The sequence below is a fragment of the Diaporthe batatas genome (genome assembly GCF_019321695.1).
Source record: "Diaporthe batatas strain CRI 302-4 chromosome Unknown Contig00006, whole genome shotgun sequence".
Classification (NCBI taxonomy): domain Eukaryota; kingdom Fungi; phylum Ascomycota; class Sordariomycetes; order Diaporthales; family Diaporthaceae; genus Diaporthe; species Diaporthe batatas.
In genome coordinates this window covers 1,166,022-1,179,530 of record NW_025408553.1, presented here as the reverse complement: position 1 = coordinate 1,179,530, position 13,509 = coordinate 1,166,022, and the positions used below count along the sequence as shown (strand labels likewise).

Genomic DNA, 13,509 nt, shown 5'->3' with positions numbered 1-13,509 from the left:
GGCTCCCCCAATCGCGGCAAAAGCTGGGGTAGGGACAGGCGTCACTGACCGTCCGCTGACCGAGGAACTGGACCACGGACCGACGAGCTCCAACTTTGCACTGGAATTTGGCGTCTCCCAGCTGCTGGGAGTTGCACGACGATGACCTCGACTCCCGATGGACACGACTCTCCACTCTGACCGCCTGCCAACCACGATACTGTGGGATTCCTGTGGCATTCTGTGTTGAAGACAGTCGGTCGCACGAATGCATTGTATTGTACCTCGTTGATCTGCGTTCGCCGAGGCTGACTGCCTCCCTTCCCACACGGCCCGTCTACTCCTGCTGAAGTCCCACCCTCCACCCTCCACCCTCTCACGAACCAGCCGCAGTCGACCATGGCCTCCCAGTCGAAGCTCCTCCTCTCCCACGTCTCCACCCCGGGCCAGCGCGAGCGCACCATCCGCTCCATCATCTCCCACCTGACCGACCTGTACCTGTCCAACCGCACCCGCATCTCCCGCGCCGTCTACCTGACCCTCTTTGTCGCCCTCATCAACCGCGTTCGCAACGCCATCGCAGAGCAAAAGGCCGCCTCCGCCCGCGACGCCGTCAAGCGCGCCGAGCGCAGCGGCACCACCGGCCGCGTCAACAGCCCCGACGACAACAAGGATCACGATGATGCCACCGGCAAGAAGAAGAGGCGCAAGGTCGAGCTCGACCGCGAGTTCTTCCGCTCCCTGCTGCGCCTGATGCGCATCGTCGTCCCCGGCTGGCGCAGCAACGAGACCCGCCTGCTCATCAGCCACAGCTTCTTCCTCGTCGTCCGCACCCTCATCAGCCTCAAGGTCGCCGCCATGGACGGCGCCATCGTCAAGGCCCTGGTCAAGGGCAACGGCAAGGAGTTCCTCATGAGGATCGTCTGGTGGATGTTGATCGCCGTGCCCGCCACCTTCACCAACTCCATGCTGTCCTGGCACCAGGCAGAGCTGTCGCTCAAGTACAGGACGAGGCTCACCCAGCACATCCACGACAAGTACCTGTCCAAACTCACCTTCTACGGCATCTCGGCCCTGGACGACAGGATAAAGAACCCGGACCAGCTCATCGCTGTCGACGTCGCAAAGTTCTCCAACAGCCTGGCAGAGCTGTACAGCAACCTGGCCAAGCCGATACTCGACATGGTAAGCTCCTTCTTGTTGCTCACATCATCTCACCCCACTGGTGCGGCCTTCTGATGACTGATGCGCCGCAGACGATATACACCTGGTCGCTGTCAAGCAGCGTGGGCGGGGAGGGTGTGATGTTCATGTCATTACTGGTGCAGCTGTCGGCCAACATGATGCGGGCGCTGACGCCTCCGTTCGGGAAATATGTCGCCGATGAGGCGAGACTGGAGGGCGAGTTCCGCTTCCAACACTCGAGATTAATAGACCACAGCGAGGAAGTCGCCCTGTATGCCGGCCACGAGGTCGAAAAGGACACCCTCGACAAGGGTTATTTCACCCTCATCAAGCACGTCAACTACATCCTGAGGCGGCGCTTCTACCACGGCTTCATGGAGGACTTTGTCATCAAATACTTTTGGGGCGCCCTGGGCCTGGTCCTCTGCAGCGTGCCCGTCTTCGTCAAGATACCAGGCTCCGTCACGCAGAACATGGGCGACAGGACCGAGACCTTCGTGACCAACAGGAGGATGCTGCTGTCTGCCTCCGACGCCTTCGGCCGGATCATGTTCTCGTACAGGGAGATCATGGAGCTCGCGGGCTACACCTCGCGTGTGGCCTCGCTCTTGGAGGTCATGGATGACATCCAGGCCGGCCACTTCGAGAAGAAGCTGGTCTCCAGCGCGGGCACCGAGGACAACGAGGCCGTGCTCAAGGGGCGAGGCACGGTCGTGGAGAGCAAGGACATCAAGTTCATCGACGTGTAAGTCTCATCATCTGACCACCTCCCCGAACCTCCGAACCTTATCAAACTGACATTGAATCCTCCAAAACAGACCCATAATCTCGCCCAACGGCGACGTCCTCGTCAAGGCCCTGTCCTTCTCCCTAAAACAGGGCGACCACCTGCTGGTCGTCGGCCCCAACGGCTGCGGCAAGTCCTCCCTCTTCCGCATCCTCGGCGGCCTGTGGCCCGTCTACGGCGGGACGGTCCACAAGCCCCCCTTCACGGACATCTTCTACATCCCGCAGCGGCCGTACCTCTCGCGCGGCTCCCTCCGGCAGCAGATCACCTACCCGGACGGCCTGCGCACGATGCGCGCCAAGGGCGTCACCGACACGGACCTCCTGGGCATCCTCCGGCTCCTGAGCCTCGAGTCCCTCGTGTCCCTGTACCCGGAGGGCTGGGACGCCGAGGCCGAGTGGCGCGACGTGCTCTCGGGGGGCCTGCAGCAGCGCGTCGCCATGGCGCGCCTCTTCTACCACCGGCCCCGGTACGCCATCCTCGACGAGTGCACGTCCTCGGTCACCCTCGAGACGGAGAAGGTCATGTACGACAACGCAAAGGCCCTCGGCATCACCCTCATGACCGTCAGCCACCGCCGCTCGCTGTGGAAGTACCACAGCCACATCCTGCAGTTCGACGGGCAGGGCAACTTTGTCTTCACGCGCCTCGACGCCGACCGCAGGATGCGGCTCGAGGACGAGCGCGAGGACCTCGAGGTCCTGCTGCGGCAGGTGCCCGAGCTCGAGAGGCGCGTCGCTGAGCTTACTTCCTCCTGAGGGGTTTCGATTTGTTTTTTGTTTTTTATTGTTTTGAGGCTCCTTGTGGGAGCGGAGCCGACCATATCAAATTTGGATCACCGCGGATTTATTAGATGGGCGGTGGTGCATGTTTGTGTCTGAGATTGAGGTTCCCAACACTCAGGAGAGAATGTACACTTAGTCTTGGTTAGCAGCATGGGTGGTTTAGCTTATTGCTCTCTCGCTGCCTCTCCCCCTATATCTCTCACACCTTCATATAGAAAGAAGCATATCAGGTGATAATAAGAAAATACTATATTACCATATTGACACCACTGCCGTCTTTGGGGCTCGTTTATTGCCCACCAGTCCGTTATTTGAATCAAAGAGACAATTCACAGCACATCATGACCAAATCATGTGGGTAGCAGCACAATAAAGTAACGCCCGAAAATATTCCATTCATTCATGGGGGGTTTCTATAACCCCATGCGAGGCGTCATCCGCCCGCTGCTATAACTTTTTTCACAACATCCGGGCCAGTCCACTCAGTAGAAAGCATACAATTAGTGCACGCTTCCCACCTGCTGGCCCTCGCCGTGTGTGTATGTAACATGAATATGCCTTGTCCGCCCTCAACGCCATCAAATGAATGCCACCCGCTCGCTGCTGGGTCCTGTTGTAACACCCCAGCCGCAGGACCGCGCCCTCCCCTCCTCGCTTCAAGAGAAGAGGTGTTGGTGGTCCTGTCCAAGGATCTGTTGTCGTCTGTCTGTCTCTATGCACTTTTCACCGGGCTTGTTTGCACACACGAGCAGCCTCCCGCCCCCCTGCACCCCAAATGCTCCGGCTTTTATGATCTACAGTCGTTCCGTGTCGTCAAGGCTTGCTTTTGTCAGCCCTTCGCACGGACTCTATCCCACATCGCCTCCCCTCTAATTCGCCACCTTCACGCCCCCGCCCAGCGGCTGCGCGCCCATCACCACGGCGCTGTCGTCCTCGGCCACGGCGCCCGGCAGCTGGCCCTCGGACTCGGTCAGGCCCTGGCGGATGGCGAGCACGCTGTCGACGATGACTGCGTCTATGCCTTCCTTTACTTGGCGCTGTGGTTTTGAGGGCCGGGTTAGCCCATCAGGATCGTACACATAACGAGCGAGGGTTGGAGGTGGAGGGGGGGGTCGGGGTCAAGGAATTAAATGCATACCTGTACCAAGCGCGGGTCGTTGTTCTCCACGCCGTAGCTGACGCACACCAGGCCGTGCTGCTTGACGACCCGGACGAGCCGCGGGCTGTTGGTGAAGGGCCTGGAGGCGCTGACGATGCCCAGCAGGTTCCACCTGCTCGCGAAGCGGATGGCCTCCTGCAGCGACGAGGCCCTGACGTCGCCGACGGGTGCGTCCCCGGCGTCGGTGAGGAACATGATGGGGAAGTTGGGCTGCTTGTAGCTGAGGCACAGGCAGATGTCCGGGTTGAAGCTGGAGAAGATGATGTGCCTGTCCTTGGCCAGGTCGTACACCTTGGCCAGGACCGTGTCGCAGAAGCTGTTGAGCTCCACCGCGTACGCGTCCATCTCGTGCTCCTCGCTCTCGTGCAGCATCGGGTACTTCATCTCGATGTTGAAGCCGACGCCCGAGGGGAGGTCGCGGAAGAGGTCCTCGAGCGTCGCGAACGGCGCCTGGATGAAGTTGCCGCGCGAGTTGCCCTTGTACCCCTTCTCCTTGAAGTCCCGCGTGTGCTTCATGCGCTCGTCCGCGTTCGGCGTCTCGCCCACGCCGTAACCTACCGACATGGACCGCTGCTTCGGCCTTGGGAGCACGTTGTTCTCGCGCATGTTGCGGAGCTGCTGGTTGAACATGTCCTTGCCATTCAGCCGGCGCGCGTCCGGGTTGATGTGCAGGAACTGCTCCAGGGTGAGTGTGTGCACTGGGGCGTCGATGCCGGTCTCGCTGACGAGGAAGTCATGATAGATGACTGGGACGTGGTCCTTGGTCAGCTGCACGTCGAACTCGACATAATTTGCCCCCAGGTTGGCGGCTGCGATGAACGACTCTACAGTGTTCTCGCCGAGCTGCAGGGACTTGTTGGATGTGTTGTTCTTGCCCAGGCCACGGTGGCCGATGACCATGGTGGAGGCCAACTTCTTCCAGTACGTCTGCTCAGAGGTAACCTCCATATTTGGGTGCGAGAAAGGCGTGACGACCAGAAAGTTGAAGTTGACAGTACCGATCACCTCCAGGGTGCTCGACGACATGACAGGTACACAAACATCACCCTGGAGGTTCATCCGCTTAGACCCGACAGAAGGGCGGATAGTGGAAAGTAGTGCCACAGCTCTACCGATCTTGTTCTTCTCGTTGCCAGAGTAGGTTGGCACAATGTCGAACAACAACTTGACTTTGCTGGCGTCCTTTGTTGTGAAAACAATGGGCTCCGTCGAGATGTTCTCATGCACGGGCAGATCAACGATGGTGGGCTCGCCCAGAGCACCATTGGCGGATACTACGACTGACAGCGCAGTATCGAGCTGTGTGGTGTGAGCCTCGTTGAGAGGCACGCGATCTAACTTGACAGCGTCGACGTCCCGTCTCATGTCCATCGAGCCAAGACTGACCAAGACCAGGCTCTCGTCCTTGAGGTAACGATGTCCAAACGTCTTGACCGGCTCAGCGACACGCGCAGTTACCTTGGAGCGACGGTCCTCAAGGGACTCGACCTTCGGAGGCGAGCCCCCGTTGGCGCTTGACTGTCCAGCGCCGTTGGTTTGAGCAGCGAGAGCAGAATCGTCCACATGGCTGTTCTCCTTGAGCAGATCAGCAAGAGCGAGATGCCCCCTCAGGGCAGCGTGTTCCCTGGCTGTCCACCCGGAAGAATCAATCTTGTCCACGTCAGCCCCGGCTTCGATCAGTAGCTTGGCGACGGATAAGTGTCCGTCGACTGCTGCAATATGGAGTGGTGTCCAGTTGAAATTCCTCTCCACAAGCTCCAGGCTGGCCTTCTGCTCTTCGGTGCCCTCCATCAAGATGCGAGCACACTCGTCATGGCCGAACCTAGCGGCGATGTGGAGGGCTGTTTCTCCCGAGCTGTCCTGCCAATTGATATCGACGCCGGCCTCCACAAGGAGCTTGACAATGGTCTTGAAGTTGGATTTTGTGGCAATAGCCAGGACAGCGCTGGACTTGGAAATGCCTCGTCTCCTAGCCATCTTGTCTTCGCTAGCTCCCTGCCAGTTTTCACCCTGGAGGAGAGCCTGGATGGTAAGAGGGTGGCCACCAATGACAGCGAGGTGGAGTGGCGCGTTGCCCTCTTTGTCTTGCCAGTCCTCAGAATCGATACCGTCTTCGACATTGAACTGCCCCCACTCTTGCATCTTGGCCATGATGATCTGACAGACCACCACGAACCCAAACTGAGCGGCATAATGAAGAGGAAGTCGGCCAAAAGAGTCTACGGTACTCAGTGCCGGCCGCTGATCCTCACTGAGTCTGTCAAGGAGGTAGATAAGTACCTGTACGGCCTCGTCGTTCTTATCGAGGAGATTCGTCTCGTTCACATGGCGAGAGTCAGGGGATGCCGAAGGTGAAGCGGCTGGGGTGATGTACTGGGACGCGTAGTGGTTTCCGGCAGGGAAGGGGTAGGCCGGAGCATCGGAATCCCTGGCGTTGGCGGACTTTGTCCGACCAATGTGGATGACCAAGCGGTGGATACAGTTCCGCTCGTTGATGTCATCTGCCTCATCCAGGGTCCTGAGATTTGACAGTATGAACTCGATGGAATCCTTGGAGCGTGCGGAAATCGACCTCTGCAGGAGGTTGTGCAACAAGCCCTGCGCCGGCGGCTCCGACAGGACCAGGCTGGCGTCTTTCAGATGGGTCTTCAAGGCCTCGACGTTGTTGTCCCGGATGGCCTGGTCCATCTGGTCCAGGAGAGCGGAGGGGACGGTGAGCATGCCCTTGGCCGAGGCTCGCCCCAGAGACCGGATGGACCTCTCTGAGCGATTGTCCTCGACGTTCTGTGCATCTCCAACCGCGGACATCCACTTGTTGATCTCATTCAGGAGCCTCGCAATGGTGTTATCTTTTGCGAAAGGTTTTGGGTCGACCTTTGTGGCGATGTAGCGGTGCTGGGTTGCCGAGTTTGGGACCTTTTTGTCGAGCTTTTTTGTGATCTTTACGAAGCCACGCCTGTTGATCTCACCAAACCACTGCAGCTTCCTGAACTGGGACCGCAGCTCGAGGAGGGCCCCCATGAGCTCTTCGGTCTCATCGACGTCCAGGTCGGACACGTCGGACATCTGGCCATAGCGGTCATGAAGGAGCTTCAGGCGCCGGCAGGCGTCTGAGAACTTCTTGTTGTAGAAATAGTCAACATCCTCCAGGTTCCGGTCCAGGGCGAAGAAGAATTCTGTTTCCGAGTGGTTAGGCGTGGGCTCAGCCCGCCAGGAGGGGGGTTGAGCGGTCCAAATGTTTACCTGCAAGATCCACCTTTTCGCCGCTCTGAGAGGCTCTGGCGTCGGCCTTGATGAGCTTCTTCAGGCCCTTGTAGTCGATGTAACTAGACGCCCACTCGGGCACCTGATTACGTGGCAAGCTGTGAGGGATGTCAGCCTGGGGTTTCTGGGCGGTGGACTAGGAGGAGAGGCATGAGGCATGTCATAGCATAGCATAGCTTATCATGGCGTAGCATACTTCTTTCCAAACTTCATGTTGCCGGCAGACTAGTCAAGGTCGAGTGGTGTGCCGGTAAGGGAATGCCGTGGAGGATTAAATGTCTGGCGTTGGGGCGAGTCGAGTGGGAGATAGTTGTAGGCCAGGCTGATTGCCAGGTTTTAATTGAGGGAAATTATGGGTCGAGGCGGCCACTACTGACGTCGAGATATGTGGCAATCTGTTGCTCTGATGGGGGGCCGCCGACGAGCTGGCCGTGAAGCTCGGCGAAGGGTGAAGTTCACAGGGAATCGAGAGTCTGCATTTTGATTGTGAGAAGGAGTCTCGGCTTGAAAATGGGTACTCAGGCAAATATGACCCTGCAGTAGTGATGTTGTGATGGTCGTCCAAGCAATTCTCGGGAGGAGCAGTCGATCAGATCAACCCAGTTGACGGTGGAAGTCCAGACAGAGTTGCAGAACAAATGAAATAAATGAATGCTATTTTTGAGAGTACACACACTAAGTGACCACTAAATAACAGCGATGCGGTGAGGATGAATCTAACGCAAGCCCGTGGTCGAAGTTGAAGTGGTTCCAGGACGGCTCGTGGGATAGCTAAGCAGGCTAAGCAGGCTAAGCAGGGTAGGAGGAGAGTGACGTCGAAGGGGTCTGAGAGCCGGGCCGGCCAATGGAAAAGGATGGACAAAGACACGTTCCTCAGCAAACGCGCCGGCTGGAAGGGCTATTTTGGCTGAGCGAGATCCGGGGAAGGGCCAGGCCGCCTTGTCTCCTATTTGACTTCTGACTCTGACAGCAAGGGATGGCTCTCGCAGTATGTGTCCCAGAGTTTTACCTCTGTTCCACGTCGGCCGTCACGGGTTCGCCCACGAGGCGCCCAAGCTGAGGCGAGTGTGGAGAACGGTCCCTCCCACCCGCTCATCGGGCTAGGAACACCCCTCTCAGGGTCCAGTTTAGTCCAGCGGCAGAGGGTCCCCCAAATTGTGGGCGCCATTGGGGACCTGTCAGGCTGTCAGGCCTGTCAACACAGTCATCAACGGTCTGCTGTCTCAGCTGCCTCACCACCGCCCATCCGTTCGGGACACCCTGACATCGTCTGTGCGACTCGGCTGGTGTTTAGTACAATTAGTATAATCGGTAGTCTACGGGCTGCGGTCTACCGTCACCTGCAACTGCTTGGCTCGACTGACTCGCACTGGCAGGACCAGAACCCGCATCCCCTGAGCCCCCCAGGACCCCCAGGACCCTCAGGACCCTGAATGATGAGCCCCCAGGCCAAGATCTACACCACGGTTTTGCTTTTCCCATGTTCCTGCCTTAGCCCTACGCACACGCCGACTCTACCCATTTCTACCCATTTGTGACATGTCACTGCCAACTCGACACATCGAGCTGGTGCACGTCAGATGAGACAAGCAATTGCGTCCCCCCGATAAGCTTCCAATTTATTACCAAAGCAAAACCTGCCGTCCTGACTGGTCCTATCCCACACCGTCGCCTGCTCACCTCGGAACCCCGGCCTTGGCGCCGCGCCGGTACATACTTGAGTACCTATGCACACCCCCAAGAGACTAACAAGCGCCGTTGCATTGGAAGCTCTGAGACGACGTAATGTGGGCAGCCCTGTGGTTGTTTCGTCATGTGCTCCCCCAAATAGAACCGCACCATCCGTTTCGCTATACTTCGAGAGCCTCGAGGACTTGTTGTCCTGCTCATGCGCCTCGAGACCTTTTTCGGACCCCGACGACCATAATTGTCTCGTGACTCGGCAATTGAGTCAGCGTAGAGAAGATGGAACAACTCCCCACGCCCAAGAGTCTGGGGTCTTGGGGACAGAAGCCAGGGTCTGGACGGTGATGTTGAAGCAGCTGCGTAAGGCATCAAGAGCGCTTAGAACTGACCTCTTGTGTTCGAGTCTTCGATCAGCCTCCTATGGAATAGTTAGCTTGCTGTGAAGACACATGGGGTCTACGGAAGAACATCCTACAGGACAGGCGGGGCGACTTGATCGTTTTCGAGAATGCTGATAGACTCTTTGCAATGATGGCACTTGAGTTTGCCCCTTTGATCAGAAGCAGAGAGGCATATCCCAAGACTCTCTGTCTCAAATTCAATACTGACTGAAGGCTGGTGTCGAAGACAATTGATTGTTACATTAAAGACAAAGTAACCAGTTGCCAATTAATAGAAATAAGTTCCGTATTAGGCAACGAATGGAAACGGATAGATAACCTCAATATTATACCTTTAAAATTATATAGGTAGGAGATGCTTTGGTCTTATCCCAGGTCGTATCATTAACGTAAGACAACTCGTCCATGACAACTAGTCAGTCATTTGATCCGTGACCAGCAAATTTTGGATATGTGACGGAGAGCATGGTGGACACTGGTCCAAGATCCCCTCCACCGAGGCATCTATCTTGCACTGAGACATGTGACCAGGTATACATGACTGGGCTTTCAAGTTCCTTCACCTCTCACGCTTTGCCATCTCTGTAGCTGGCAAGCATTGCTACGTTAAATTTGAACAATCCGCTCTAAACTCCGACTAACTTGTTGACAGCGTTCACTACATCATCCGTGGCGGTGAAGTTTGGGCAATGCCCGGCTGCAACTTCGAACACCTCCACTTTGCGACCGGCTTTCTCCATCTCCTCGATAAAGTGCTGTTGGTAGTGAACAGGCACGGTCATATCCGCGGTGGTCTTAATATAGGCAACTGGAATATCCCTCCAGGCAGCATGCTCGCTTGCTTGGTACATACAGTTTCCGTGCCAGCGGACCCAGGTCTTAAGGTAGGCCTCGATCTCTGCGTCGCTGGGACCGGGACCGATGATCAGAGTCTTTGGATCGCGGCTGACGGCGGTGCCATCATCAGCGAAGTCGAAAGCGAGAGGAACAAGGTCCATATTGTTGAACTCCTTGACCTTGTCCATCATGGCAATGCCCTCGGGTACGGCGTATCCACAAAGATAAACCAAGTGCGAAACACCGCCCTTGAGGCCCTTGGCAGCTCGCGCATCGGTGCCTAGCCCGTAAAGGGCGTTGGAGGCGACCTGCCCGCCATAGGAGTGGGCGATGGCTACGACACGGTGCCCGGCGCGGACTAGGCTTTCCGCGTAACTGCGTACGAGCGCCGTGTCATCGGCGAGGCCGGCATTGGGAGGGCGAACCTCGTTGGCGGACAGGAGACGCGGGCAGTGCACTTCGTAGCCAGAAGCTTCGAGCGCGCTGATGAGCTTCTCATAGCTCGCAGGCGTGTGCCAGCCTCCATGGATGATCTGTTGTGCGTGAGTTAGTGGGAGCCCATCCTCTCTTGAAGGGCGGGGGTTTCGTACCAAGATTGTTGGCTTGGTGGTGGTCGCCATGGTGGGTCTGGGTCGTTTCTTGGAAGGGTGGGGGGGTTGGACGAGGGGTGCAACCGGTTGACAGTGAGGGGATCTCAATAATGTGAATTGCCGTCTTCAGTTGTGGTGAGGGATTGAGTGGCAAGATGGGTTCCTTTAACGTTCGTAGACAGACGGGCAAGGTTGCAAGAAGGTGCAAGTCACATCGGCAACGTAAATATTGGGTGTTGGTTTCCTGCTGTTGGCCGTGGACGTCACCAACAGCCACGTCCGGATGTAACCGTAGTTGATATTTGACCAGCCAAAAATGCATGTCGAATCCTTCAGCCCCATTAATCTTGACTACATCATAACCCTTCTCAACCAGACTAGCAATTGATGCTGTCACCTGTGACTCAAACCTTTCCCTGAAATATGTGTGCACCCTGGTGCTCACCACTCCCCGAGGGTCCGCTTGGGAGGCACAGCTGCCTACGGAGTAGTCTGCCTTGACCAAGTCTATGCAGTCAAGATTCAAGAGTGTATACACTTACATTAGCCATCTTATACTCCGCTTTACTAACTATAAGCTTTAGGTTATTAGGGAAGAAATGAGTGGTTATATAGTGTAAAGGAAAAATATAGTGCGGCTGAAGTCAAGATTGTATAGAATTGAAGCCTTCCAAGGTTATTCAGCAGCCAGAGGTGCAGTAGGAGGAATAATCAAAAGGTTTGTGTCAAGAAGCACATGATCAAGTGAATTCTAAATTCCATGCTTACTTCCTTAGATCACTTGGGAGCTCCATTCCACCAATTGTCAATTGCTGAAGCTCAACTGGCGCCTTGTTTTGTTGCCTGGACAGCACACACGCTTTCCAACCTAAGCTTTATCAGCCTTGTTGATTTCCCTCCATCATCCACAAACACTCCATCTGCCACTTGTCGCAGCCCAGCATCCCATTCATTCCTTCTTTCAAGTCATCAACCGCCCGTCCACCTTCCAAGGTTGGCAGTTTGACTTCATCATGGTCCGCACACGATCCGGACGCCACACAGAAAACACCAAACAAGGGAAAGCCCGGCCAGCCAAGTCACACGCAGCAGATCATGTCGGCAGACGCAGCGGCGGGTCCTTCCACCGCTTCCAAGACCTCCCAGCCGAGCTCCGCCTGATGGTCTGGGAGGCCGCCCTGGCGCCCCGCCTCGTCGCGGTCAAGCCGAGGCTATGCCCCAAGAAGAGCGAAAAGGCGAGCAACCTGGAGATCAGCCTGCTGCGAGGCATCCCGGCCCTGCTCGCCGTCAGCCAGGAGTCCAGGTACCTCGCCCTGCGCCACTACACCTGGAGGTTCACCATCGACCTCTACTTCGTCTGCCGAAATGGCCTGGGCTACGTCGAAGTGGAGTCGCACAGGCGCGCGCGCGTCGTCATGGCGCCAGGCGACACCCTGGGACTCTTCCGGTGCCAGCCGAACTGGTATTCCTACGTACGCCCGGTAGACTTCCTCGTGAGGGTCGCCGACGAGAAGAGGAGCCCATGGCGGATCCACCCGACCACGAGCGCGCCGCGCGGTGGTGAGGATTGGTTCAGGAAGGTGGCGATCTTGGGGACGGCCCTCGAGAGGAACCTCTACATCGCCAGGGCCCTCAATAGCACGCTCTGGGACCTGGAGTCGCTGCTCCACGGGCGGTCCACCGTGGCGAGGACGGCGCGCTCGCCCCACACGAAACACAAGATATTCATCGCGTCCGCCGAGATGGAGCAGGTATCCTCATCGGCCTCGAACATCGCGAATGCCCTTTCCGCTAGGTTGCGGCTGGAGGATCGTTGGAGCCCAGACATATGGGCATACGAATTGGTCGGTGGCACGGAGGGAAAAGGCTGGCGCCGCTTTCTGAAGATGCTCTAGCCTGCGGTTCAACGTCATGTCCGATCTGCAGTCCGACGAGCTCCGAGATGGGGTGGTTATTACATGACGACGATGAGGAAGTCACGTTGAAGGACGAATCGGCCACATCAGTGGAACTGTTCAACCGGGACTTGGCACATACAGAGATGGCGTTGGGAACAAGGAGTCACTCATGGTTGTGGAAGGAATTAGAGCCTGGAATGGATGTGGCGTGTACATTGCGGCACTACAGGTTGGGACAGTCTCCTATAGGACGTGGCGATCTGGGTCCTTGGGCAGGCATTCACCGACACGCCCAACTTTCTCAGCCCACTTCATTCCTCACTCTCAAGTCGGAAAGGAGAAATCGCAAGCCTAATCGAGGTATGTGTATCACACAGCGCAGCTCTGAGCATGGGCTTAGAGGTAGCTGGATCTTCAGACAGCAAAGATATTTACCGGCTCAGCGGTCCGTTCTGAGTGCCTTCAGGCACATAGCAGTAACAATGGACCAGAATCTTTTTTGGCAGACAGTGCTTCCTCTTCTGACACTGGAACTGTGTAGTTTACGACCTTTGCTCAGATGTCCGCTACCCGGCCATAGCGTCTATGTTGTGAACCGGGTGATGATCTCTCCCATACTTGCCTGGATAGCAATTTCTCATCAACTGGATTCCTCTAGAAATATGCCCTCAAAGGCAACCGATGACCTTCCGTAGGCAAAGATAGCTGGTAACTGGAAGCAAGATACGGTTGTCCCATAGGCGGTTGTCTCATAGGAGGGGTCTCTGTCATGGCGCGTCGTGATGACTCAAGTCGTCTCGGCTGGCTGGAAGTCCTGCTCACTGCGCCTACATCCATGCCTGCTTTGTGTGGCAGCCTTCTTACGCACCGTAGGAAAAAACGGACGCCGATGGTTTGCCCGGCCGTCCCTGACGATTTCATCTTGACATTTCATGTAC

At 56.7% G+C, this 13,509-nt stretch overlaps 4 protein-coding genes across 4 annotated transcripts; 2 read left to right on the top strand and 2 right to left on the bottom strand.

Moving 5' to 3' along the window:
- Positions 1-17: 17 nt before the first annotated feature.
- Positions 18-3,005, top strand: KVR01_006278 (uncharacterized protein). Its single transcript, XM_044786252.1, has 3 exons — positions 18-1,164; positions 1,236-1,909; positions 1,983-3,005. The coding sequence occupies exons 1-3, from the start codon at positions 379-381 to the stop codon at positions 2,707-2,709; spliced, it is 2,187 nt and encodes a 728-aa protein (XP_044645081.1). The 5' UTR covers positions 18-378; the 3' UTR covers positions 2,710-3,005.
- Positions 3,006-3,114: 109 nt separating this feature from the next.
- On the bottom strand, positions 3,115-8,120 carry KVR01_005890 (glycerophosphocholine phosphodiesterase). The gene is made up of 4 exons (XM_044783822.1): positions 7,356-8,120; positions 7,139-7,257; positions 3,875-7,071; positions 3,115-3,773 (listed from the first exon to the last, which is right to left on the bottom strand). Exons 1-4 carry the CDS (start codon positions 7,370-7,372, stop codon positions 3,606-3,608), a joined length of 3,501 nt encoding a protein of 1,166 aa, XP_044644693.1. The 5' UTR covers positions 7,373-8,120; the 3' UTR covers positions 3,115-3,605.
- Positions 8,121-9,604: 1,484 nt separating this feature from the next.
- KVR01_005860 (uncharacterized protein) lies at positions 9,605-10,892 on the bottom strand. The gene is made up of 2 exons (XM_044784001.1): positions 10,674-10,892; positions 9,605-10,616 (listed from the first exon to the last, which is right to left on the bottom strand). The coding sequence occupies exons 1-2, from the start codon at positions 10,701-10,703 to the stop codon at positions 9,873-9,875; spliced, it is 774 nt and encodes a 257-aa protein (XP_044644663.1). The 5' UTR covers positions 10,704-10,892; the 3' UTR covers positions 9,605-9,872.
- A 794-nt stretch (positions 10,893-11,686) lies between these two features.
- KVR01_006468 (uncharacterized protein) lies at positions 11,687-12,868 on the top strand (the record flags this gene model as incomplete). The annotated part of the gene is made up of 1 exon (XM_044787070.1): positions 11,687-12,868. The coding sequence occupies one exon, from the start codon at positions 11,687-11,689 to the stop codon at positions 12,566-12,568; it is 882 nt and encodes a 293-aa protein (XP_044645271.1). The 3' UTR covers positions 12,569-12,868.
- Positions 12,869-13,509: the final 641 nt, after the last annotated feature.

Coding starts and splice junctions, on each gene's coding strand:
- KVR01_006278 (XM_044786252.1), top strand. CDS start 379: ATGGCCTCCCAGTCGAAGCTCCTCCTCTCCCACGTCTCCACCCCGGGC. Junction 1,165..1,235: donor CCAAGCCGATACTCGACATG/GTAAGCTCCTTC, acceptor GATGCGCCGCAG/ACGATATACACCTGGTCGCT. Junction 1,910..1,982: donor GACATCAAGTTCATCGACGT/GTAAGTCTCATC, acceptor CCTCCAAAACAG/ACCCATAATCTCGCCCAACG.
- KVR01_005890 (XM_044783822.1), bottom strand. Junction 7,072..7,138: donor CGAAAAGGTGGATCTTGCAG/GTAAACATTTGG, acceptor ACTCGGAAACAG/AATTCTTCTTCGCCCTGGAC. Junction 3,774..3,874: donor ACGACCCGCGCTTGGTACAG/GTATGCATTTAA, acceptor TCAAAACCACAG/CGCCAAGTAAAGGAAGGCAT.
- KVR01_005860 (XM_044784001.1), bottom strand. CDS start 10,703: ATGGCGACCACCACCAAGCCAACAATCTTG. Junction 10,617..10,673: donor CCACCAAGCCAACAATCTTG/GTACGAAACCCC, acceptor CACGCACAACAG/ATCATCCATGGAGGCTGGCA.